This window comes from Oncorhynchus kisutch, unplaced genomic scaffold (assembly GCF_002021735.2).
Source record: "Oncorhynchus kisutch isolate 150728-3 unplaced genomic scaffold, Okis_V2 Okis01b-Okis20b_hom, whole genome shotgun sequence".
Classification (NCBI taxonomy): Eukaryota; Metazoa; Chordata; class Actinopteri; order Salmoniformes; family Salmonidae; genus Oncorhynchus; species Oncorhynchus kisutch.
In genome coordinates, this window is record NW_022261978.1 from 14,731,846 (window position 1) to 14,757,514 (window position 25,669).

Here is a 25,669-nt window from a genome sequence, read left to right on the forward strand (position 1 = left end):
TTTGAGACGACTGTACAACCATTAAGATTAATTGTCAGATTCAACAGAAGATCTCTTTGTTTCTTGGGACCTAGAACAAGCATCTCTGTTTTGTCCGAGTTTAATAGTAGAAAGTTTGCAGCCATCCACTTCCTTATGTCTGAAACACATGCTTCTAGCGAGGGCAATTTTGGGGCTTCACCATGTTTCATTGAAATGTACAGCTGTGTGTCATCCGCATAGCAGTGAAAGTTTACATTATGTTTTCGAATAACATCCCCAAGAGGTAAAATATATAGTGAAAACAATAGTGGTCCTAAAACGGAACCTGAGGAACACCGAACTTTACAGTTGATTTGTCAGAGGACAAACCATTCACAGAGACAAACTGATATCTTTCCGACAGATAAGATCTAAACCAGGCCAGAACATGTCCGTGTAGACCAATTTGGGTTTCCAATCTCTCCAAAAGAATGTGGTGATCGATGGTATCAAAAGCAGCACTAAGGTCTAGGAGCACGAGGACAGATGCAGAGCCTCGGTCCGATGCCATTAAAATGTCATTTACCACCTTCACAAGTGCCGTCTCAGTGCTATGATGGGGTCTAAAACCAGACTGAAGCATTTCGTATACATTGTTTGTCTTCAGGAAGGCAGTGAGTTGCTGCGCAACAGCCTTCTCTAAAATTTTTGAGAGGAATGGAAGATTCGATATAGGCCGATAGTTTTTTATATTTTCTGGGTCAAGGTTTGGCTTTTTCAAGAGAGGCTTTATTACTGCCACTTTTAGTGAGTTTGTTATGTTCAACATAGGAGGGCCAAGCACAGGAAGCAGCTTTTTCAGTAGTTTAGTTGGAATAGGGTCCAGTATGCAGCTTGAAGGTTTAGAGGCCATGATTATTTTCATCATTGTGTCAAGAGATATAGTACTAAAACACTTGAGCGTCTCTCTTGATCCTAGGTCCTGGCAGAGTTGTGCAGACTCAGGACAACTGAGGTTTGGAGGAATACGCAGGTTTAAAGAGGAGTCCGTAATTTGCTTTCTAATAATCATAATCTTTTCCTCAAAGAAGTTCATGAATTTATCACTGCTAAAGTGAAAGTCATCCTCTCTTGGGGAATGCTGCTTTTTAGTTAGCTTTGCGACAGTATTAAAAAGGAATTTCGGATTGTTCTTATTTTCCTCAATTAAGTTAGAAAAATAGGATGATCGAGCAGCAGTAAGGGCTCTACGGTACTGCACTGTACCGTCCTTCCAAGCTAGTCGGAAGACTTCCAGTTTGGTGTGGCGCCATTTCCGTTCCAATTTTCTGGAAGCTTGCTTCAGAGCTCGGGTATTTTCTGTGTACCAGGGAGCTAGTTTCTTATGAGACATTTTTTTAGTTTTTAGGGGTGCAACTGCATCTAGGGTATTGCGCAAGGTTAGATTGAGATCCTCAGTTAGGTGGTTAACTGATTTTTGTCCTCTGGCGTCCTTGGGTAGGCAGAGGGAGTCTGGAAGGGCATCAAGGAATCTTTGTGTTGTCTGTGAATTTATAGCACGACTTTTGATGTTCCTTGGTTGGGGTCTAAGCAGATTATTTGTTGCAATTGCAAACGTAATAAAATGGTGGTCCGATAGTCCAGGATTATGAGGAAAAACATTAAGATCCTCAACATTTATTCCATGGGACAAAACTAGGTCCAGCGTATGACTGTGACAGTGAGTGGGTCCAGAGACATGTTGGACAAAACCCACTGAGTCGATGATGGCTCCGAAAGCCTTTTGGAGTGGGTCTGTGGACTTTTCCATGTGAATATTAAAGTCACCAAAGATTAGAATATTATCTGCTATGACTACAAGGTCCGATAAGGATTCAGGGAACTCAGTGAGAAACGCTGTATATGGCCCAGGAGGCCTGTAAACAGTAGCTATAAAAAGTGATTGAGTAGGCTGCATAGATTTCATGACTAGAGGCTCAAAAGACGAAAATGTCATTTTTTTTTTTGTAAATTGAAATTTGCTATCGTAAATGTTAGCAACACCTCCGCCTTTGCGGGATGCACGGGGGATATGGTCACTAGTGTAGCCAGGAGGTGAGGCCTCATTTAAAACAGTAAATTCATCAGGCTTAAGCCATGTTTCAGTCAGGCCAATCACATCAAGATTATGATCAGTGATTAGTTCATTGACTATAATTGCCTTTGAAGTAAGGGATCTAACATTAAGTAGCCCTATTTTGAGATGTGAGGTATCATGATCTCTTTCAGTAATGACAGGAATGGAGGTGGTCTTTATCCTAGTGAGATTGCTAAGGCGAACACCGCCATGTTTAGTTTTGCCCAACCTAGGTCGAGGCACAGACACGGTCTCAATGGTGATAGCTGAGCTGACTACACTGACTGTGCTAATGGCAGACTCCACTATGCTGGCAGGCTGGCAGGCTAACAGCCTGCTGCCTGGCCTGCACCCTATTTCATTGTGGAGCTATGTTGGTAGATAAGATGAGAGCACCCCTCCAGCTAGGATGGAGTCCGTCACTCCTCAGCAGGTCAGGCTTGGTCCTGTTTGTGGGTGAGTCCCAGAAAGAGGGCCAATTATCTACAAATTCTAACTTTTGGGAGGGGCAGAAAACAGTTTTCAACCAGCGATTGAGTTGTGAGACTCTGCTGTAGAGCTCATCACTCCCCCTAACTGGGAGGGGGCCAGAGACAATTACTCGATGCCGACACATCTTTCTAGCTGATATGCACGCAGAAGCTATGTTGCGCTTGGTGATTTCTGACTGTTTCATCCTAACATCGTTGGTGCCGACGTGGATAACAATATCTCTATACTCTCTACACTCGCCAGTTTTAGCTTTAGCCAGCACCATCTTCAGATTAGCCTTAACGTCGGTAGCCCTGCCCCCGGGTAAACAGTGTATGATCGCTGGATGATTCGCTTTAAGTCTAATACTGTGGGTAATGGAGTCGCCAATGACTAGAGTTTTCAATTTGTCAGAGCTAATGGTGGGAAGCTTCGGCGTCTCAGACCCCGTAACGGGAGGAGTAGAGACCAGAGATGAATCGGCCTCTGACTCCGACCCGCTGCTTAATGGGGAAAACCGGTTGAAAGTTTCTGTCGGCTGAATGAGCGACACCGGTTGAGCGTTCCTACAGCATTTCCTTCCAGAAACCGTGAGAAAGTTGTCCGGCTGCGGGGACTGTGCCAGGGGATTTACAGTACTATCTGTACTTACTGGTGCCACAGACGCTGTTTCATCCTTTCCTACACTGAAATTACCCTTGCCTAACGATTGCGTCTGAAGCTGGGCTTGCAGCACAGCTATCCTCGCCGTAAGGCGAGTACAGCGGCTGCAATTAGAAGGCATCATGTTAATGTTACTACTTAGCTTCGGCTGTTGGAGGTCCTGACGAATCGTGTCCAGATAAAGCGTCCGGAGTGAAAAAGTTGAGGAAAAAATAAATAAATATATGAACGGTAATTAAAAAGTGAAAACCGTAAAGTTGTCAGGTAGCAAAACAGGTTGGCAACAAAACGCACAGCAACTCGAAAACAAGCCTGCAAGTTGTGACCGGAAATGACGTCAGACGTTCACCAGATGCATGCTCAACAAGACGCACTAATGGGTTACATGGCTATGGATCATCACTGGAGGCTCCGGGCCATGGATCATCACTGGAGGATTCGGGCCATGGATCATCACTGGAGGCTCCGGGCCATGGATCATCACTGGAGGCAACGGGCCATGGATCATCACTGGAGGCTTCGGGCCATGGATCATCACTGGAGGCTCCGGACCATGGATCATCACTGGAGGCTCCGGGCCATGGATCATCACTGGAGGCTCCGGGCCATGGATCATCACTGGAGGCAACGGGCCATGGATCATCACTGGAGGCAACGGGCCATGGATCATCACTGGAGGCTTCGGGCCATGGATCATCACTGGAGGCTCCGGGCCATGGATCATCACTGGAGGCAACGGGCCATGGATCATCACTGGAGGCTCTGGGCCATAGATCATTACTGGAGGCTCCGGGCCATGGATCATCACTGGAAGCTTTGTGCGTGGAGCAGGCATAGGACGTACCGGGCTGGGGAGACGCACAGGAAGCCTGGAGTGTAGAGCTGGCACAACGTGTCCTGGACAGATGACAACCTTCGCACGGAAAGTGTGGGTAACTGGCACAGGACGTACCGGGCTGTGGAGGCGCACTGGAGACACGGTGCGTAGAACCGGCACACATTGTACCGGAACGATAACACGCTCCTCAAAGCGAGTGCGGAGAGCTGGCACAGAATGTGCAGGGCTGGGGAGACGTACTGGAGACCCGGTCCGTGGGGCCAGGCACAGTCTTCACCAGACGGTTCCTCAGGACGAGTACGGAGAGCTGGCACAGAATGTGCAGGGCTGGGGAGACGTACTGGAGACCCGGTCCGTGGGGCCAGGCACAGTCTTCACCAGACGGTTCCTCAGGACGAGTACGGAGAGCTGACTCAGGTGGCATTAAACTAAGGACACGCTCTCCTTCAATTTCCCCATCAACTCATTAACTGTCTCTGAGTCCCTTCACTCCCCTCCAAGTTCACCTTCCTCTCCCAGACTGGCTCTGGTTCACTCCTTGACTCCACCGACCCCTCGTGTGCCACCCTCCCCAATACATTTTTGGGGCTGCCTCTCATGCTTGCGTCGTGGCTGCGAACCCCGGAGTCGTAGTTTACCGTCCTTCGCTGCCTCCACCTGCTTCCATGGCAGGGTCTTGTCCCCTGCCATTACCTCTTCCCATTGTCCATTATGTCCTCCACTCCCTTTTCTCCCGGGTCCAGGATCCCTGCTCCTCCTGGCCATGCTGCTTGGTCCTTTGGTGGTGGGATCTTCTGTCACGTTCGTTGAAATGATTGGACCAAGGCGCAGCGTGCGTAGAGTTCCACATTATATTTAATCGTGAAACTTACAACAAAAACAACAAAGAATATAACAAACGCGCAGTATTGCAGTGCACAAGGCAACTATACAAAAACAAGATCCCACAAACTAAGGTGGGAAAAAGGCTGCCTAAGTATGATCCCCAATCAGAGACAATGATAGACAGCTGCCTCTGATTGGGAACCATACTAGGCCAAACAAAGAAATAGAAAAACTAGAATGCCCACCCAAATCACACCCTGACCTAACCAAATAGAGAAATAAAAAGGATCTTTAAGGACAGGGCATGACACATTAACAGCAGATTTGTACATTTCCTCAGTGAAAACAATGTACTGAGCAAATGTCAAATTTACTTTTTACCAAAATACCATACAACAGACCATGTATTCACCCTGCTCACCCTAACTGACAAATAAACAAACCAAAACAAAGGCAAAGTCTTCTCATGCTTTGTTGAATTAAAAAAATATTTCGACTGAATTTGGCATGAGGGTCTGCTGTACAAATTGATGGAAAGTGGTGTTGGGGGAAAAACATATGACATTATAAAATCCATGTACACAAACAACAAGTGTGCAGTTAAAATAGGCAAAAAACACACACATTTCTTCCCACAGGGCCGTGGGGTGAGACAGGGATGCAGCTTAAGCCCCACCCTCTGACATATATCAACGAATTGGCGCGGGCACTAGAAAAGTCGGCAGCACCGGGCCTCACCCTACTAGAATCTGAAGTCAAATGTCGACTGTTTGATGATGATCTGGTGCTTCTGTCACCAACCAAGGAGGGCCTACAGCAGCACCTAGATATTCTGCACAGATTCTGTCAGACCTGGGCCCTGACAGTAAATCTCAGTAAGACCAAAATAATTGTGTTTAAAAAAAAGGTCCAGTCAGCCAGACCACAAATACAAATTCCATCTAGACACCGTTGCCCTGGAGCACACAAAAACTATACATACCTTGGCCTAAACATCAGCGCCACAGGTAACTTCCACAAAGCTGTGAACGATCTGAGAGGCAAGAAGGGCATTCTATGCCATCAACAGGAACATAACATTTGACATCCCAATTAAGATCTGGCTAAAAATACTTGAATCAGTTATAGAAACCATTGCCCTTTCTGGTTGTGAGGTCTGGGGTCCGCTCACCAACCAAGACTTCACAAAATGGGACAAACACCAAATTTGAGACTCTGCATGCAGAATTCTGCAAAAATATCCTCAGTGTACAACGTAGAACACCAAATAATTCATGCAGAGCAGAATTAGGCCGATACCCACTAATTATCAAAATCCAGAAAAGAGCCGTTAAATTCTACAACCACCTAAAAGGAAGCGATTCCCAAACCTTCCATAACAAAGCCATCACCTCCAGAGAGATGAAGCTGGAGAAGAGTCCCCTAAGCAAGCTGGTCCTGGGGCTCTGTTCACAAACACAAACACACCCCACAGAGCACCAGGACAGCAACACAATTAGACCCAATCAAATCATGAGAAAACAAAAAGAGAATTACTTGACACATTGGAATGAACAACAATACAGAACAAACTAGAATGCTATTTGGCCCGAAACAGAGAGTACACAGTCAGAACAGCACTGAATTTCTGAATGGCTTAAAATGTGCATTTCCTAAAACAAAATAGAACTATTTGGAATGTGATTTCTTTTTATTTCCTCACCTGTCAGAGTCATCAGCCTCTCCAGTGATTCTCCTTCAGAGTTGGAACACTTGTAGAGTCCTTCATCTGACTTGGATACTGCAGGGATAGTCATCTCTCCTGTAGTCTCAGTCCTGATGAGGGATCCATCTTTGTAGAAATCGGCTGTGAGGTTTGAGTGTGTTACATTAATTTCCTTGTCCTTTCTGTATCGGCAGCGCAGAGTCACAGAATGTCCCTCAGTCACAGGAAGGGCAGGGCTTTCCAGGATCACAGCCCCAGCTGTATATAATATATAATCATCATATATTAACAGGGCTCTCCAGGATCACAGCTCCAGGTGTATATAATATATAATCATCATATATAAACAGGGCTCTCCAGGATCACAGCCCCAGCTGTATATAATATATAATCATCATATATAAACAGGTCTCTCCAGGATCACAGCTCCAGCTGTATATAATATATTAACATCATATATAAACAGGGCTCTCCAGGATCACAGCTCCAGGTGTATATAATATATTAACATCATATATAAACAGGGCTCTCCAGGATCACAGCTCCAGGTGTATATAATATATAATCATCATATATAAACAGGGCTCTCCAGGATCACAGCCCCAGCTGTATATAATATATAATCATCATATATAAACAGGTCTCTCCAGGATCACAGCTCCAGCTGTATATAATATATTAACATCATATATAAACAGGGCTCTCCAGGATCACAGCTCCAGGTGTATATAATATATAATCATCATATATAAACAGGTCTCTCCAGGATCACAGCTCCAGGTGTATATAATATATAATCATCATATATAAACAGGGCTCTCCAGGGTCACAGCTCCAGCTGTATATAATATATAATCATCATATATAAACAGGTCTCTCCAGGATCACAGCTCCAGGTGTATATAATATATTAACATCATATATAAACAGGGCTCTCCAGGATCACAGCTCCAGGTGTATATAATATATAATCATCATATATAAACAGGGCTCTCCAGGATCACAGCTCCAGGTGTATATAATATATAATCATCATATATAAACAGGTCTCTCCAGGATCACAGCTCCAGGTGTATATAATATATAATCATCATATATAAACAGGGCTCTCCAGGATCACAGCTCCAGCTGTATATAATATATTAACATCATATATAAACAGGGCTCTCCAGGATCACAGCTCCAGCTGTATATAATATATAATCATCATATATAAACAGGTCTCTCCAGGATCACAGCTCCAGCTGTATATAATATATAAACAGGTCTCTCCAGGATCACAGCTCCAGCTGTGTATAATATATAAACAGGTCTCTCCAGGATCACAGCCCCAGCTGTATATAATATATAAACAGGGCTCTCCAGGATCACAGCTCCAGCTGTATATAATATATAAACAGGGCTCTCCAGGATCACAGCACCAGCTGTGTATAATATATAATCATCATATATAAACAGGTCTCTCCAGGATCACAGCCCCAGCTGTGTATAATATATAATCATCATATATAAACAGGTCTCTCCAGGATCACAGCTCCAGCTGTATATAATATATTAACATCATATATAAGCAGGGCTCTCCAGGATCACAGCTCCAGCTGTATATAATATATAAACATCATATATAAACAGGTCTCTCCAGGATCACAGCTCCAGCTGTATATAATATATAATCATCATATATAAACAGGGCTCTCCAGGATCACAGCCCCAGCTGTATATAATATATAAACAGGTCTCTCCAGGATCACAGCCCCAGCTGTATATAATATATAAACAGGTCTCTCCAGGATCACAGCACCAGCTGTATATAATATATTAACAGGGCTCTCCAGGATCACAGCTCCAGGTGTATATAATATATAATCATCATATATAAACAGGTCTCTCCAGGATCACAGCTCCAGCTGTATATAATATATAAACATCATATATAAACAGGTCTCTCCAGGATCACAGCTCCAGCTGTATATAATATATTAACATCATATATAAACAGGGCTCTCCAGGATCACAGCTCCAGCTGTATATAATATATAAACATCATATATAAACAGGTCTCTCCAGGATCACAGCTCCAGCTGTATATAATATATAATCATCATATATAAACAGGGCTCTCCAGGATCACAGCCCCAGCTGTATATAATATATAAACAGGTCTCTCCAGGATCACAGCCCCAGCTGTATATAATATATAAACAGGTCTCTCCAGGATCACAGCACCAGCTGTATATAATATATTAACAGGGCTCTCCAGGATCACAGCTCCAGGTGTATATAATATATAATCATCATATATAAACAGGTCTCTCCAGGATCACAGCTCCAGCTGTATATCATATATAAACAGGTCTCTCCAGGATCACAGCTCCAGCTGTATATCATATATAAACAGGTCTCTCCAGGATCACAGCTCCAGCTGTATATAATATATAAACAGGTCTCTCCAGGATCACAGCCCCAGCTGTATATAATATATAAACAGGTCTCTCCAGGATCACAGCTCCAGCTGTATATAATATATAAACATCATATATAAACAGGTCTCTCCAGGATCACAGCTCCAGCTGTATATAATATATAAACATCATATATAAACAGGGCTCTCCAGGATCACAGCTCCAGCTGTATATAATATATAAACAGGTCTCTCCAGGATCACTGCTCCAGGTGTATATAATATATAATCATCATATATAAACAGGGCTCTCCAGGATCACAGCTCCAGCTGTATATAATATATAAACAGGTCTCTCCAGGATCACAGCTCCAGGTGTATATAATATATAAACAGGTCTCTCCAGGATCACAGCTCCAGCTGTATATAATATATAAACAGGTCTCTCCAGGATCACAGCTCCAGCTGTATATAATATATAAACATCATATATAAACAGGTCTCTCCAGGATCACAGCTCCAGCTGTATATAATATATAAACATCATATATAAACAGGGCTCTCCAGGATCACAGCTCCAGCTGTATATAATATATAAACAGGTCTCTCCAGGATCACAGCTCCAGGTGTATATAATATATAATCATCATATATAAACAGGGCTCTCCAGGATCACAGCTCCAGCTGTATATAATATATAAACAGGTCTCTCCAGGATCACAGCTCCAGGTGTATATAATATATAATCATCATATATAAACAGGGCTCTCCAGGATCACAGCTCCAGCTGTATATAATATATAAACAGGGCTCTCCAGGATCACAGCTCCAGCTGTATATAATATATAAACAGGTCTCTCCAGGATCACAGCTCCAGGTGTTTATAATATATAAACATCATATATAAACAGGGCTCTCCAGGATCACAGCTCCAGCTGTATATAATATATAAACAGGTCTCTCCAGGATCACAGCACCAGCTGTATATAATATATAAACAGGTCTCTCCAGGATCACAGCTCCAGCTGTATATAATATATAAACATCATATATAAACAGGTCTCTCCAGGATCACAGCTCCAGCTGTATATAATATATAAACATCATATATAAACAGGTCTCTCCAGGATCACAGCTCCAGCTGTATATAATATATAAACATCATATATAAACAGGGCTCTCCAGGATCACAGCTCCAGCTGTATATAATATATAAACAGGTCTCTCCAGGATCACAGCTCCAGGTGTATATAATATATAATCATCATATATAAACAGGGCTCTCCAGGATCACAGCTCCAGCTGTATATAATATATAAACAGGTCTCTCCAGGATCACAGCTCCAGCTGTATATAATATATAAACAGGTCTCTCCAGGATCACAGCTCCAGGTGTATATAATATATAAACATCATATATAAACAGGGCTCTCCAGGATCACAGCTCCAGCTGTATATAATATATAAACAGGTCTCTCCAGGATCACAGCACCAGCTGTATATAATATATAAACAGGTCTCTCCAGGATCACAGCACCAGCTGTATATCATATATAAACAGGGCTCTCCAGGATCACAGCTCCAGCTGTATATAATATATAAACATCATATATAAACAGGGCTCTCCAGGATCACAGCTCCAGCTGTATATAATATATAAACATCATATATAAACAGGTCTCTCCAGGATCACAGCTCCAGCTGTATATAATATATAAACAGGTCTCTCCAGGATCACAGCTCCAGCTGTATATAATATATAATCATCATATATAAACAGGGCTCTCCAGGATCACAGCTCCAGCTGTATATAATATATAATCATCATATATAAACAGGTCTCTCCAGGATCACAGCTCCAGCTGTATATAATATATAATCATCATATATAAACAGGGCTCTCCAGGATCACAGCTCCAGCTGTATATAATATATAATCATCATATATAAACAGGGCTCTCCAGGATCACAGCTCCAGCTGTATATAATATATAATCATCATATATAAACAGGGCTCTCCAGGATCACAGCTCCAGCTGTATATAATATATAAACATCATATATAAACAGGTCTCTCCAGGATCACAGCTCCAGCTGTATATAATATATAAACAGGTCTCTCCAGGATCACAGCTCCAGCTGTATATAATATATAAACAGGTCTCTCCAGGATCACAGCTCCAGCTGTGTATAATATATAAACAGGTCTCTCCAGGATCACAGCCCCAGCTGTATATAATATATAAACAGGGCTCTCCAGGATCACAGCTCCAGCTGTATATAATATATAAACAGGGCTCTCCAGGATCACAGCACCAGCTGTGTATAATATATAATCATCATATATAAACAGGTCTCTCCAGGATCACAGCCCCAGCTGTGTATAATATATAATCATCATATATAAACAGGTCTCTCCAGGATCACAGCTCCAGCTGTATATAATATATTAACATCATATATAAGCAGGGCTCTCCAGGATCACAGCTCCAGCTGTATATAATATATAAACATCATATATAAACAGGTCTCTCCAGGATCACAGCTCCAGCTGTATATAATATATAATCATCATATATAAACAGGGCTCTCCAGGATCACAGCCCCAGCTGTATATAATATATAAACAGGTCTCTCCAGGATCACAGCCCCAGCTGTATATAATATATAAACAGGTCTCTCCAGGATCACAGCACCAGCTGTATATAATATATTAACAGGGCTCTCCAGGATCACAGCTCCAGGTGTATATAATATATAATCATCATATATAAACAGGTCTCTCCAGGATCACAGCTCCAGCTGTATATAATATATAAACATCATATATAAACAGGTCTCTCCAGGATCACAGCTCCAGCTGTATATAATATATTAACATCATATATAAACAGGGCTCTCCAGGATCACAGCTCCAGCTGTATATAATATATAAACATCATATATAAACAGGTCTCTCCAGGATCACAGCTCCAGCTGTATATAATATATAATCATCATATATAAACAGGGCTCTCCAGGATCACAGCCCCAGCTGTATATAATATATAAACAGGTCTCTCCAGGATCACAGCCCCAGCTGTATATAATATATAAACAGGTCTCTCCAGGATCACAGCACCAGCTGTATATAATATATTAACAGGGCTCTCCAGGATCACAGCTCCAGGTGTATATAATATATAATCATCATATATAAACAGGTCTCTCCAGGATCACAGCTCCAGCTGTATATCATATATAAACAGGTCTCTCCAGGATCACAGCTCCAGCTGTATATCATATATAAACAGGTCTCTCCAGGATCACAGCTCCAGCTGTATATAATATATAAACAGGTCTCTCCAGGATCACAGCCCCAGCTGTATATAATATATAAACAGGTCTCTCCAGGATCACAGCTCCAGCTGTATATAATATATAAACATCATATATAAACAGGTCTCTCCAGGATCACAGCTCCAGCTGTATATAATATATAAACATCATATATAAACAGGGCTCTCCAGGATCACAGCTCCAGCTGTATATAATATATAAACAGGTCTCTCCAGGATCACTGCTCCAGGTGTATATAATATATAATCATCATATATAAACAGGGCTCTCCAGGATCACAGCTCCAGCTGTATATAATATATAAACAGGTCTCTCCAGGATCACAGCTCCAGGTGTATATAATATATAAACAGGTCTCTCCAGGATCACAGCTCCAGCTGTATATAATATATAAACAGGTCTCTCCAGGATCACAGCTCCAGCTGTATATAATATATAAACATCATATATAAACAGGTCTCTCCAGGATCACAGCTCCAGCTGTATATAATATATAAACATCATATATAAACAGGGCTCTCCAGGATCACAGCTCCAGCTGTATATAATATATAAACAGGTCTCTCCAGGATCACAGCTCCAGGTGTATATAATATATAATCATCATATATAAACAGGGCTCTCCAGGATCACAGCTCCAGCTGTATATAATATATAAACAGGTCTCTCCAGGATCACAGCTCCAGGTGTATATAATATATAATCATCATATATAAACAGGGCTCTCCAGGATCACAGCTCCAGCTGTATATAATATATAAACAGGGCTCTCCAGGATCACAGCTCCAGCTGTATATAATATATAAACAGGTCTCTCCAGGATCACAGCTCCAGGTGTTTATAATATATAAACATCATATATAAACAGGGCTCTCCAGGATCACAGCTCCAGCTGTATATAATATATAAACAGGTCTCTCCAGGATCACAGCACCAGCTGTATATAATATATAAACAGGTCTCTCCAGGATCACAGCTCCAGCTGTATATAATATATAAACATCATATATAAACAGGTCTCTCCAGGATCACAGCTCCAGCTGTATATAATATATAAACATCATATATAAACAGGTCTCTCCAGGATCACAGCTCCAGCTGTATATAATATATAAACATCATATATAAACAGGGCTCTCCAGGATCACAGCTCCAGCTGTATATAATATATAAACAGGTCTCTCCAGGATCACAGCTCCAGGTGTATATAATATATAATCATCATATATAAACAGGGCTCTCCAGGATCACAGCTCCAGCTGTATATAATATATAAACAGGTCTCTCCAGGATCACAGCTCCAGCTGTATATAATATATAAACAGGTCTCTCCAGGATCACAGCTCCAGGTGTATATAATATATAAACATCATATATAAACAGGGCTCTCCAGGATCACAGCTCCAGCTGTATATAATATATAAACAGGTCTCTCCAGGATCACAGCACCAGCTGTATATAATATATAAACAGGTCTCTCCAGGATCACAGCACCAGCTGTATATCATATATAAACAGGGCTCTCCAGGATCACAGCCCCAGCTGTATATAATATATAAACATCATATATAAACAGGGCTCTCCAGGATCACAGCTCCAGCTGTATATAATATATAAACATCATATATAAACAGGGCTCTCCAGGATCACAGCTCCAGCTGTATATAATATATAAACAGGTCTCTCCAGGATCACAGCTCCAGCTGTATATAATATATAATCATCATATATAAACAGGGCTCTCCAGGATCACAGCTCCAGCTGTATATAATATATAATCATCATATATAAACAGGTCTCTCCAGGATCACAGCTCCAGCTGTATATAATATATAATCATCATATATAAACAGGGCTCTCCAGGATCACAGCTCCAGCTGTATATAATATATAATCATCATATATAAACAGGGCTCTCCAGGATCACAGCTCCAGCTGTATATAATATATAAACAGGTCTCTCCAGGATCACAGCTCCAGCTGTATATAATGTATAAACAGGTCTCTCCAGGATCACAGCCCCAGCTGTATATAATATATAAACAGGTCTCTCCAGGATCACAGCCCCAGCTGTATATAATATATAAACAGGTCTCTCCAGGATCACAGCTCCAGCTGTATATAATATATAATCATCATATATAAACATAACATCAGCTATCTGAAACAAGATTAATAAACACTAAATACTATAATATTAGTAGATTTGTGGACATACCGTGTACTGTGATGTTGACAGTAGTGCTGTGTTCTCCAGACCCAGACTCACACCAGTACACCCCACTGTCTGATAGTATTAGTGACACGATGCATGAAAAACCTTGTTGTTTTCCCCAGTCGGTTCCACAAGCTGAAAGCTTCCCAGTCGATGTGTATCTCTTCAGTGTCCATCCAGCAGAGCTCCCTTGAACCTCACAGCTCACAATTAAAGACTCATATTCAAAGAACTGAGATCTGTTGGGACGGACACTCAGAGATACTGGAGGAAGAGAGAGGGGGGGGGGGACAGAGAGGAGTGGGACACAGAGAGACAGAAAGACAGAGGAGGGGGAGACAGAGAGACAGGGAGAAAGAGAGATAGAGGAAGGGTAGACAGAAAGAGAGAGAAAGGGTCAGTCTGAGAGATGTATCACTCTCACATCTAAGTTACTCTTTGATTAGTTCTACCAGTCTACACCAGATTCAATATGAGACCATTTGATTAGTTCTACCAGTCTACCACAGATTCAATATGAAACCATTTGATGAGTTCTACAAGTCTACACCCGATTCAATATGAAACCATTTGATTAGTTCTACCAGTCTACACCAGATTCAATATGAAATCCTTTGATGATTCTACCAATCTACACCAGATTCTATATGAAATCCTTTGATTATTCTACCAGTCTACACCCGATTCAATATGAAACCATTTGATTAGTTATACCAGTCTACACCAGATTCAATATGAAATCCTTTGATTATTCTACCAGTCTACACCCGATTCAATATGAGACCATTTGATTAGTTCTACCAGTCTACACCAGATTCAATATGAGACCATTTGATTAGTTCTACCAGTCTACACCAGATTCAATATGAAACCCTTTGATTATTCTACCAGTCTACACCAGATTCAATATGAAACCCTTTGATTAGTTCTACCAGTCTACACCAGATTCAATATGAAACCCTTTGATTATTCTACCAGTCTACACCAGATTCAATATGAAATCCTTTGATTAGTTCTACCAGTCTACACCAGATTCAATATGAAATCCTTTGATGAGTTCTACCAGTCTACACCAGATTCAATATGAGACCCTGGTTTGAACCCAGATCTCCTGCACCGCAAATGACTGTTTTAGCCCACTGAGCTTAAGCCTCGTGTACCCAATACAAGTCTTCATGTCTCAGACCAGGTTACTTGTCATCACGTGGGCGTGTTACAACAAACCACTTCTGTTACACAGTAGTCTTTCCAACTAAACCAAATCAATGACTCAGTCATTCAAACTGTTGGCTGTTGAAGAGGCTGACTGAGACTGCAGGCAGGTGACATCACAGAGAGAAGAGTCTTGTAAAAAGCACGAGCCGACTCACATCCAGGTGACATCACAGAGAGAATAGTCTTGTAAAAAGCACTGACTCACATCCAGGTGACATCACAGAGAGAATAGTCTTGTAAAAAGCACTAGCTGACTCACATCCAGGTGACATCACAGAGAGAATAGTCTTGTAAAAAGCACTGACTCACATCCAGGTGTCATCACAGAGAGAATAGTCTTGTAAAAAGCACTAGCTGACTCACATCCAGGTGACATCACAGAGAGAATAGTCTAAAAGCTGACTCACATCCAGGTGTCATCACAGAGAGAATAGTCTTGTAAAAAGCACTGACTCACATCCAGGTGACATCACAGAGAGAATAGTCTAAAAGCTGACTCACATCCAGGTGACATCACAGAGAGAATAGTATTATAAAAAGCACTAGCTGATTCACATCCAGGTGACATCACAGAGAGAATAGTCTTGCAAAAAGCACTGACTCACATCCAGGTGTCATCACAGAGAGAATAGTCTTGTAAAAAGCACTGACTCACATCCAGGTGACATCACAGAGAGAATAGTCTTGTAAAAAGCACTAGCTGACTCACATCCAGGTGTCATCACAGAGAGAATAGTCTAAATGCTGACTCACATCCAGGTGTCATCACAGAGAGAATAGTATTATAAAAAGCACTAGCTGACTCACATCCAGGTGACATCACAGAGAGAATAGTCTTGTAAAAAGCACTGACTCACATCCAGGTGACATCACAGAGAGAATAGTCTTGTAAAAAGCACTGACTCACATCCAGGTGTCATCACAGAGAGAATAGTCTTGTAAAAAGCACTGACTCACATCCAGGTGACATCACAGAGAGAATAGTCTAAATGCTGACTCACATCCAGGTGTCATCACAGAGAGAATAGTCCTGTAAAAAGCACTGACTCACATCCAGGTGTCATCACAGAGAGAATAGTCTTGTAAAAAGCACTGACTCACATCCAGGTGTCATCACAGAGAGAATAGTCTTGTAAAAAGCACTGACTCACATCCAGGTGACATCACAGAGAGAATAGTATTATAAAAAGCACTAGCTGACTCACATCCAGGTGTCATCACAGAGAGAATAGTCTTGTAAAAAGCACTGACTCACATCCAGGTGACATCACAGAGAGAATAGTCTTGTAAAAAGCACTAGCTGACTCACATCCAGGTGTCATCACAGAGAGAATAGTCTCGTAAAAAGCACTGACTCACATCCAGGTGTCATCACAGAGAGAATAGTCCTGTAAAAAGCACTGACTCACATCCAGGTGACATCACAGAGAGAATAGTCTTGTAAAAAGCACTAGCTGACTCACATCCAGGTGACATCACAGAGAGAATAGTCCTGTAAAAAGCACTGACTCACATCCCGGTGACATCACAGAGAGAATAGTCTTGTAAAAAGCACTGACTCACATCCAGGTGTCATCACAGAGAGAATAGTATTATAAAAAGCACTAGCTGACTCACATCCAGGTGTCATCACAGAGAGAATAGTCTAAAAGCTGACTCACATCCAGGTGTCATCACAGAGAGAATAGTCTTGTAAAAAGCACTGACTCACATCCAGGTGTCATCACAGAGAGAATAGTCTTGTAAAAAGCACTGACTCACATCCAGGTGTCATCACAGAGAGAATAGTCTTGTAAAAAGCACTGACTCACATCCAGGTGACATCACAGAGAGAATAGTCCTGTAAAAAGCACTGACTCACATCCAGGTGACATCACGGAGAGAATAGTCTTGTAAAAAGCACTAGCTGACTCACATCCAGGTGTCATCACAGAGAGAATAGTCTAAATGCTGACTCACATCCAGGTGTCATCACAGAGAGAATAGTCCTGTAAAAAGCACTGACTCACATCCAGGTGTCATCACAGAGAGAATAGTCTTGTAAAAAGCACTGACTCACATCCAGGTGACATCACAGAGAGAATAGTATTATAAAAAGCACTAGCTGACTCACATCCAGGTGACATCACAGAGAGAATAGTCTTGTAAAAAGCACTGACTCACATCCAGGTGTCATCACAGAGAGAATAGTCTAAAAGCTGACTCACATCCAGGTGTCATCACAGAGAGAATAGTATTATAAAAAGCACTAGCTGACTCACATCCAGGTGACATCACAGAGAGAATAGTCTTGTAAAAAGCACTAGCTGACTCACATCCAGGTGTCATCACAGAGAGAATAGTCTTGTAAAAAGCACTAGCTGACTCACATCCAGGTGACATCACAGAGAGAATAGTCTTGTAAAAAGCACTGACTCACATCCAGGTGTCATCACAGAGAGAATAGTCTTGTAAAAAGCACTGACTCACATCCAGGTGTCATCACAGAGAGAATAGTCTAAAAGCTGACTCACATCCAGGTGTCATCACAGAGAGAATAGTCTTGTAAAAAGCACTAGCTGACTCACATCCAGGTGTCATCACAGAGAGAATAGTCTTGTAAAAAGCACTGACTCACATCCAGGTGTCATCACAGAGAGAATAGTCTTGTAAAAAGCACTAGCTGACTCACATCCAGGTGTCATCACAGAGAGAATAGTCTAAAAGCTGACTCACATCCAGGTGTCATCACAGAGAGAATAGTATTATAAAAAGCACTAGCTGACTCACATCCAGGTGACATCACAGAGAGAATAGTCTTGTAAAAAGCACTAGCTGACTCACATCCAGGTGTCATCACAGAGAGAATAGTCTTGTAAAAAGCACTAGCTGACTCACATCCAGGTGACATCACAGAGAGAATAGTCTTGTAAAAAGCACTGACTCACATCCAGGTGTCATCACAGAGAGAATAGTCTTGTAAAAAGCACTGACTCACATCCAGGTGTCATCACAGAGAGAATAGTCTAAAAGCTGACTCACATCCAGGTGTCATCACAGAGAGAATAGTCTTGTAAAAAGCACTAGCTGACTCACATCCAGGTGTCATCACAGAGAGAATAGTCTTGTAAAAAGCACTGACTCACATCCAGGTGTCATCACAGAGAGAATAGTCTTGTAAAAAGCACTAGCTGACTCACATCCAGGTGTCATCACAGAGAGAATAGTCTTGTAAATAGCACTAGCTGACTCACATCCAGGTGTCATCACAGAGAGAATAGTCTTGTAAATAGCACTAGCTGACTCACATCCAGGTGACATCACAGAGAGAATAGTCTTGTAAAAAGCACTGACTCACATCCCGGTGACATCACAGAGAGAATAGTCTCAGATTTTCAAAATATGCGTTACAGCCAACGCTAGACAAGCATTTGTGTAAGTTTATCATGGCATAATGCTATGCTAGGCTCTGCTTGCAGCAGGCAACATTTTCACGTAAATAAGAAAAGCAACCAAATTAAATAATTTACCTTTGAAGAACTTCAGATGTTTTCACTCAGGAGACTCCCAGCTAGATAGCAAATGTTCCTTTTTTTCAAAAATATTATTTCTGCAGGCGAAATAGCTCCCGTTTCTTCATCATGCTTGGCTGAGAAATCGACCGGAAAATGCTGCAACTATAAGCCAAACGTTTTTCAAAATTTGCTCCATAATATCGACAGAAACACGACAAACGTTGTTTTTAACATATATATTCGATAATATATCCATCGAGGGAATTGGTTTCTCATAAGAAGCGATTGGAAAAATGGCTACCTCAGTATTTTACGCGAGATTTTCTGCGGGAGACACCATGTGACCACTTGCTATATATGGTCCCTTACGGCTATTCTTCAATGGAAATGCCTAAAAAGACGTCACAATGCTGTAGACACCTTGGAGAATGCGTGGAAAACGTAAGCTCATTCGTAGCTCATTCACAGCCATATAAGGAGTCATTGGCATGAGGCGTTTCAAAAAATGCGACACTTCCTGGTTGGGTTTCGCCTGTAACATCAGTTCTGTGGCACTCACAGACAATATCTTTGCAGTTTTGGAAACATCAGAGTGTTTTCTTTCCAAAGCTGTCAATTATATGCATAGTCGAGCATCTTTTCGTGACAAAATATCTTGTTTAAAACGGGAACGTTTTTCATCCAACATTTTTAATAGCGCCCCCTAATGCATAACTGGTTGAAAATACCTAAAATAATAAATAAACATAACAAATTATTAAAGAGAAGCAGTAAAATAGCAATAGATAGGCTTTATACAGGGTGTTACGGTACAGAGTCAATGTGGAGGCTATATACAGGGTATTACGGTACAGAGTCAATGTGGAGGCTATATACAGGGTGTTACGGTACAGAGTCAATGTGGAGGCTATATACAGGGTATTACGGTACAGAGTCAATGTGGAGGCTATATACAGGGTATTACGGTACAGAGTCAATGTGGAGGCTATATACAGGGTATTACGGTACAGAGTCAATGTGGAGGCTATATACAGGGTATTACGGTACAGAGTCAATGTGGAGGCTTTATACAGGGGGTACCAGTACAGAGTCAATGTGGAGGCTTTATACAGGGTATTACGGTACAGAGTCAATGTGGAGGCTATATACAGGGTATTACGGTACAGAGTCAATGTGGAGGCTATATACAGGGTATTACGGTACAGAGTCAATGTGGAGGCTATATACAGGGTATTACGGTACAGAGTCAATGTGGAGGCTATATACAGGGTATTACGGTACAGAGTTAATGTGGAGACTATATACAGGGTATTACGGTACAGAGTCAATGTGGAGGCTATATACAGGGGGGTACCGGTACAGAGTCAATGTGGAGGCTATATACAGGGGGTACCGGTACAGAGTCAATGTGGAGGCTATATACAGGGGGTACCGGTACAGAGTCAATGTGGAGGCTTTATACAGGGTATTACGGTACAGAGTCAATGTGGAGGCTATATACAGGGTATTACGGTACAGAGTCAATGTGGAGGCTATATACAGGGGGTACCGGTACAGAGTCAATGTGGAGGCTATATACAGGGGGTACCGGTACAGAGTCAATGTGGAGGTTATATACAGGGGGTACCGGTACAGAGTCAATGTGGAGGCTATATACAGGGGGTACCGGTACAGAGTCAATGTGGAGGTTATATACAGTGGATACCGGTACAGAGTCAATGTGGAGGCTATATACAGGGGGTACCGGCACAGAGTCAATGTGGAGGCTTTATACAGGGTATTACGGTACAGAGTCAATGTGGAGGCTATATACAGGGGGTACCGGTACAGAGTCAATGTGGAGGCTATATACAGGGGGTACCGGTACAGAGTCAATGTGGAGGTTATATACAGGGGGTACCGGTACAGAGTCAATGTGGAGGCTATATACAGGGGGTACCGGTACAGAGTCAATGTGGAGGTTATATACAGTGGATACCGGTACAGAGTCAATGTGGAGACTATATACAGGGGGTACCGGTACAGAGTCAATGTGGAGGCTATATACAGGGGGGTACCGGCACAGAGTCAATGTGGAGGCTATATACAGGGTATTACAGTACAGAGTCAATGTGGAGGCTATATACAGGGGGTACCGGTACAGAGTCAATGTGGAGGCTATATACAGGGGGTACCGGTACAGAGTCAATGTGGAGGTTATATACAGGGGGTACCGGTACAGAGTCAATGTGGAGGTTATATACAGTGGATACCGGTACAGAGTCAATGTGGAGACTATATACAGGGGGTACCAGTACAGAGTCAATGTGGAGACTATATACAGGGGGTACCAGTACAGAGTCAATGTGGAGGCTATATACAGGGTATTACGGTACAGAGTTAATGTGGAGGCTATATACAGGGTATTACGGTACAGAGTCAATGTGTAGACTATATACAGGGGGGTACCGGTACAGAGTCAATGTGGAGACTATATACAGGGGGTACCGGTACAGAGTCAATGTGGAGGCTATATACAGGGGGTACCAGTACAGAGTCTATGGGAGACTATATACAGGGGGTACCGGTATAGAGTCAATGTGGAGGCTATATACAGGGGTACCAGTACAGAGTCTATGTGGAGACTATATACAGGGGGTACCAGTACAGAGTCAATGTGGAGGCTATATACAGGGGGTGGCAGTACAGAGTCAATGTGGAAACTATATACAGGGGGTACCGGTACAGAGTCAATGTGAATAGTCTGGGTAGCCATTCGATTAACTGTTCAGGAGTCTGAATGCTTGGCACTCTGGTACAGCTTGCCATGCGGTAGCAGAGAGAACAGTCTATGACTAGTGTGGCTGGAGTCTTTGACAATTTTAAGGGCCTTCCTCTGACACCGCCTGGTATAGAGGTCCTGGATGGCAGGCAGCTCAGCCCCAGTGATGTCCCTGGTTGAACGCATTCCCCTCTGTAGTGCCTTGCGGTCGGAGGCCGAGCAGTTGCCATACCAGTCAGTGATGCAACCCGTCAGGATGCTCTCGATGGTTCAGCTGTAGAACCTTTTGAGGCTCTGAGGACCCATGCTAAATCTTTTCAGTCACCTGAAGAGGAAAAGGTTTTGTCTGGAGTAAATCCATCTCGTCTGACACATTTAAAGAAAAATGATTTGTCTAGTTCAAGATGACTAATCGCTGTTCTGATTTCCAGAAGCTCTTTTCGGTCATAAGAGACGGGTAGCAACAACATTATGCATAAAATAAGTTACAAACAACGCGAAATAAACTAACAAAATAGTACGGAGCCCATAAAACAGCAGCCATCCACTCCGGCGCCGTCTTAAATCACATTTAAGATTAAAGAAAGAAAGAAAGTCACAATCTAAATCTGCTCCAAACAATTAGAACGTCAGGAAGGTGACCTCACAGAGAGAAACAACTAGCTTTTTGTTGTCAGGAAGGTGACCTCACAGAGAGAAACAACTAGCTTTTTGTTGTCAGGAAGATGACCTCACAGAGAGAAACAACAAGCTTTGGTTGTCAGGAAGGTGACCTCACAGAGAGAAACAACTAGCTTTGGTTGTCAGGAAGGTGACCTCACAGAGAGAAACAACACGCTTTGGTTGTCAGGAAGGTGACCTCACAGAGAGAAACAACTAGCTTTTTGTTGCCAGGAAGATGACCTCACAGAGAGAAACAACAAGCTTTGGTTGTCAGGAAGGTGACCTCACAGAGAGAAACAACTAGCTTTGGTTGTCAGGAAGGTGACCTCACAGAGAGAAACAACAAGCTTTGGTTGTCAGGAAGGTGACCTCACAGAGAGAAACAACTAGCTTTTTGTTGTCAGGAAGATGACCTCACAGAGAGAAACAACAAGCTTTGGTTGTCAGGAAGGTGACCTCACAGAGAGAAACAACTAGCTTTGGTTGTCAGGAAGGTGACCTCACAGAGAGAAACATCTAGCTTTGGCTGTCAGGAAGGTGACCTCACAGAGAGAAACAACAAGCTTTGGTTGTCAGGAAGGTGACCTCACAGAGAGAAACAACTAGCTTTGGTTGTCAGGAAGGTGACCTCACAGAGAGAAACAACTAGCTTTGGTTGTCAGGAAGGTGACCTCACAGAGAGAAACAACACGCTTTGGTTGTCAGGAAGGTGACCTCACAGAGAGAAACAACTAGCTTTGGTTGTCAGGAAGGTGACCTCACAGAGAGAAACAACTAGCTTTGGTTGTCAGGAAAACGACCTCACAGAGAGAAACAACTAGCTTTGGTTGTCAGGAAAACGACCTCACAGAGAGAAACAAATAACTTGTGTCTGCTACGTTGTTGGAGACAGACCTCCCAATTGTATTCCTGTGCAGTTTTTTGTTGTCGTCTTGTCTAGCGAGAAGAGAACTGAGAAGGGAACTGAGAAGAGAAACGCTTTACCTGCTTGACCACAAGACCTTCCTTCTGGCCCTGCTCACGCGTAAGCTACTCAGTAACCTATGTACTGCTCACTGACTGGTTGCAGAAACACAACACACACAACACACACAACACACACACACAAGATCACTACACCAGACAGAGACTCACAACTACAGACTTAATATGAGAGGAGTAGCAGGAGTAGAGAGAGAGAGAGAGAGAAGAGGAGAAGAAGAGGAGAAGAAGAGGAGGAAGAGACTTGATATGAGAGGAGTAGCAGGAGTAGAGAGAGAGAAGAGAAGAAGAGGAGAAGAAGAGGAGAAGAAGAGGAGGGAGAGACTTGATATGAGAGGAGTAGCAGGAGTAGAGAGAGAGAGAAGAGGAGAGCAAGAGGAGAAGAAGAGGAGGGAGAGACTTGATATGAGAAGAGAAACAGGAGTAGAGAGAGAGAAGAAGAGAAGAAGAGGAGAAGAAGAGGAGGAGAAGAGGAGGGAGAGACTTGATATGAGAAGAGAAACAGGAGTAGAGAGAGAGAAGAAGAGAAGAAGAGGAGAAGAAGAGGAGGGAGAGACTTGATATGAGAAGAGAAACAGGAGTAGAGAGAGAGAAGAAGATAAGAAGAGGAGAAGAAGAGGAGGAGAAGAGGAGGGAGAGACTTGATATGAGAAGAGAAACAGGAGTAGAGAGAGAAGAAGAGAAGAAGAGGAGAAGAAGAGGAGGAGAAGAGGAGGGAGAGACTTGATATGAGAAGAGAAACAGGAGTAGAGAGAGAAGAGAAGAAGAGGAGGAGAAGAGGAGGGAGAGACTTGATATGAGAAGAGAAACAGGAGTAGAGAGAGAGAAGAAGAGAAGAAGAGGAGAAGAAGAGGAGGAGAAGAGGAGGGAGAGACTTGATATGAGAGGAGTAGCAGGAGTAAACAGAGAGAGAGAAGAGGAGAATAAGAGGAGTAGGAAAATTGAGCAGATGATGAATAAATAGATACGTACCTCCATTATGACAGAGGCCGGAGTATACCAGTGTACTGAACAGCACTGAAACACAGAGAAAACTATCACTACGGTACATGATGTAAACACTGAGCTGTTCCACAGATATTAAACTATAGAGATATTAAACTATATAGATATTAAACTATATAGATATTAAACTATAGAGATATTAAACTATAGAGATAATAAAATATAGAGATATTAAACTATATAGATATTAAACTATAGAGATATTAAACTATAGAGATATTAAACTATATAGATATTAAACTATAGAGATAATAAAATATAGAGATATTAAACTATAAAGATATTAAACTATATAGATATTAAAATATAGAGATATTAAACTATAAAGATATTAAACTATATAGATATTAAACTATAGAGATATTAGACTATACAGATATTAGACTATAGAGATATTAAAATATAGAGATATTAAACTATATAGATATTAAACTATATAGATATTAGACTATACAGATATTAGACTATAGAGATATTAAAATATAGAGATATTAAACTATAGAGATATTAGACTATAGAGATATTAAAATATAGAGATATTAAACTATACAGATATTAGACTATAGAGATATTAGACTATAGAGATATTAAACTATATAGATATTAAACTATACAGATATTAAACTATAGAGATATTAAACTATAGAGATATTAAACTATAGAGATATTAAACCATATAGTTACTCACAGAGTAGAAGACAGGTGTGTTCCATCTCAATGTATTCTATGACTTCCTCTCTCTAAACTCTTTAATGACTTATATCCTGTCTATCCAGCCTATTCTCTCCACACTGCCCACTTCCTCTCTGCTGAGAAGGGCTGGGAGGTGTGAAAGACCGTGTGGTGATGTAAGGGGGGTAGAGAGAGAAGAATGCTTATTTGAGTTTTTCTTGCCATAATATGGACTTATACGGCTATCTTCTGTATACAACACCTACCTTGTAACAACACAACTGATGGCGTTCTGCATTAGCATCGAACAGCCCCCGTGATATGCAGCTGTTCAGGGAAGCTAG

The 25,669-nt window shown here is 41.9% G+C and overlaps 1 protein-coding gene across 1 annotated transcript in view; it reads right to left on the reverse strand.

The window, feature by feature from the left end:
- LOC116358802 (Fc receptor-like protein 5) overlaps positions 1-25,424 on the reverse strand; it is a 33,155-nt gene extending 7,731 nt beyond the window's left edge. Inside the window, exons 1-4 of the mRNA XM_031811004.1 lie at positions 25,342-25,424; positions 24,621-24,665; positions 14,538-14,798; positions 6,577-6,837 (exon numbers count right to left, since the gene is read on the reverse strand). Coding sequence (XP_031666864.1) covers positions 6,577-6,837; positions 14,538-14,798; positions 24,621-24,665; positions 25,342-25,366 — 592 coding nt within the window. The 5' untranslated portion in view covers positions 25,367-25,424. The remainder of the gene's footprint in view (positions 1-6,576; positions 6,838-14,537; positions 14,799-24,620; positions 24,666-25,341) is intronic.
- Between the last annotated feature and the right edge of the window lie 245 nt (positions 25,425-25,669).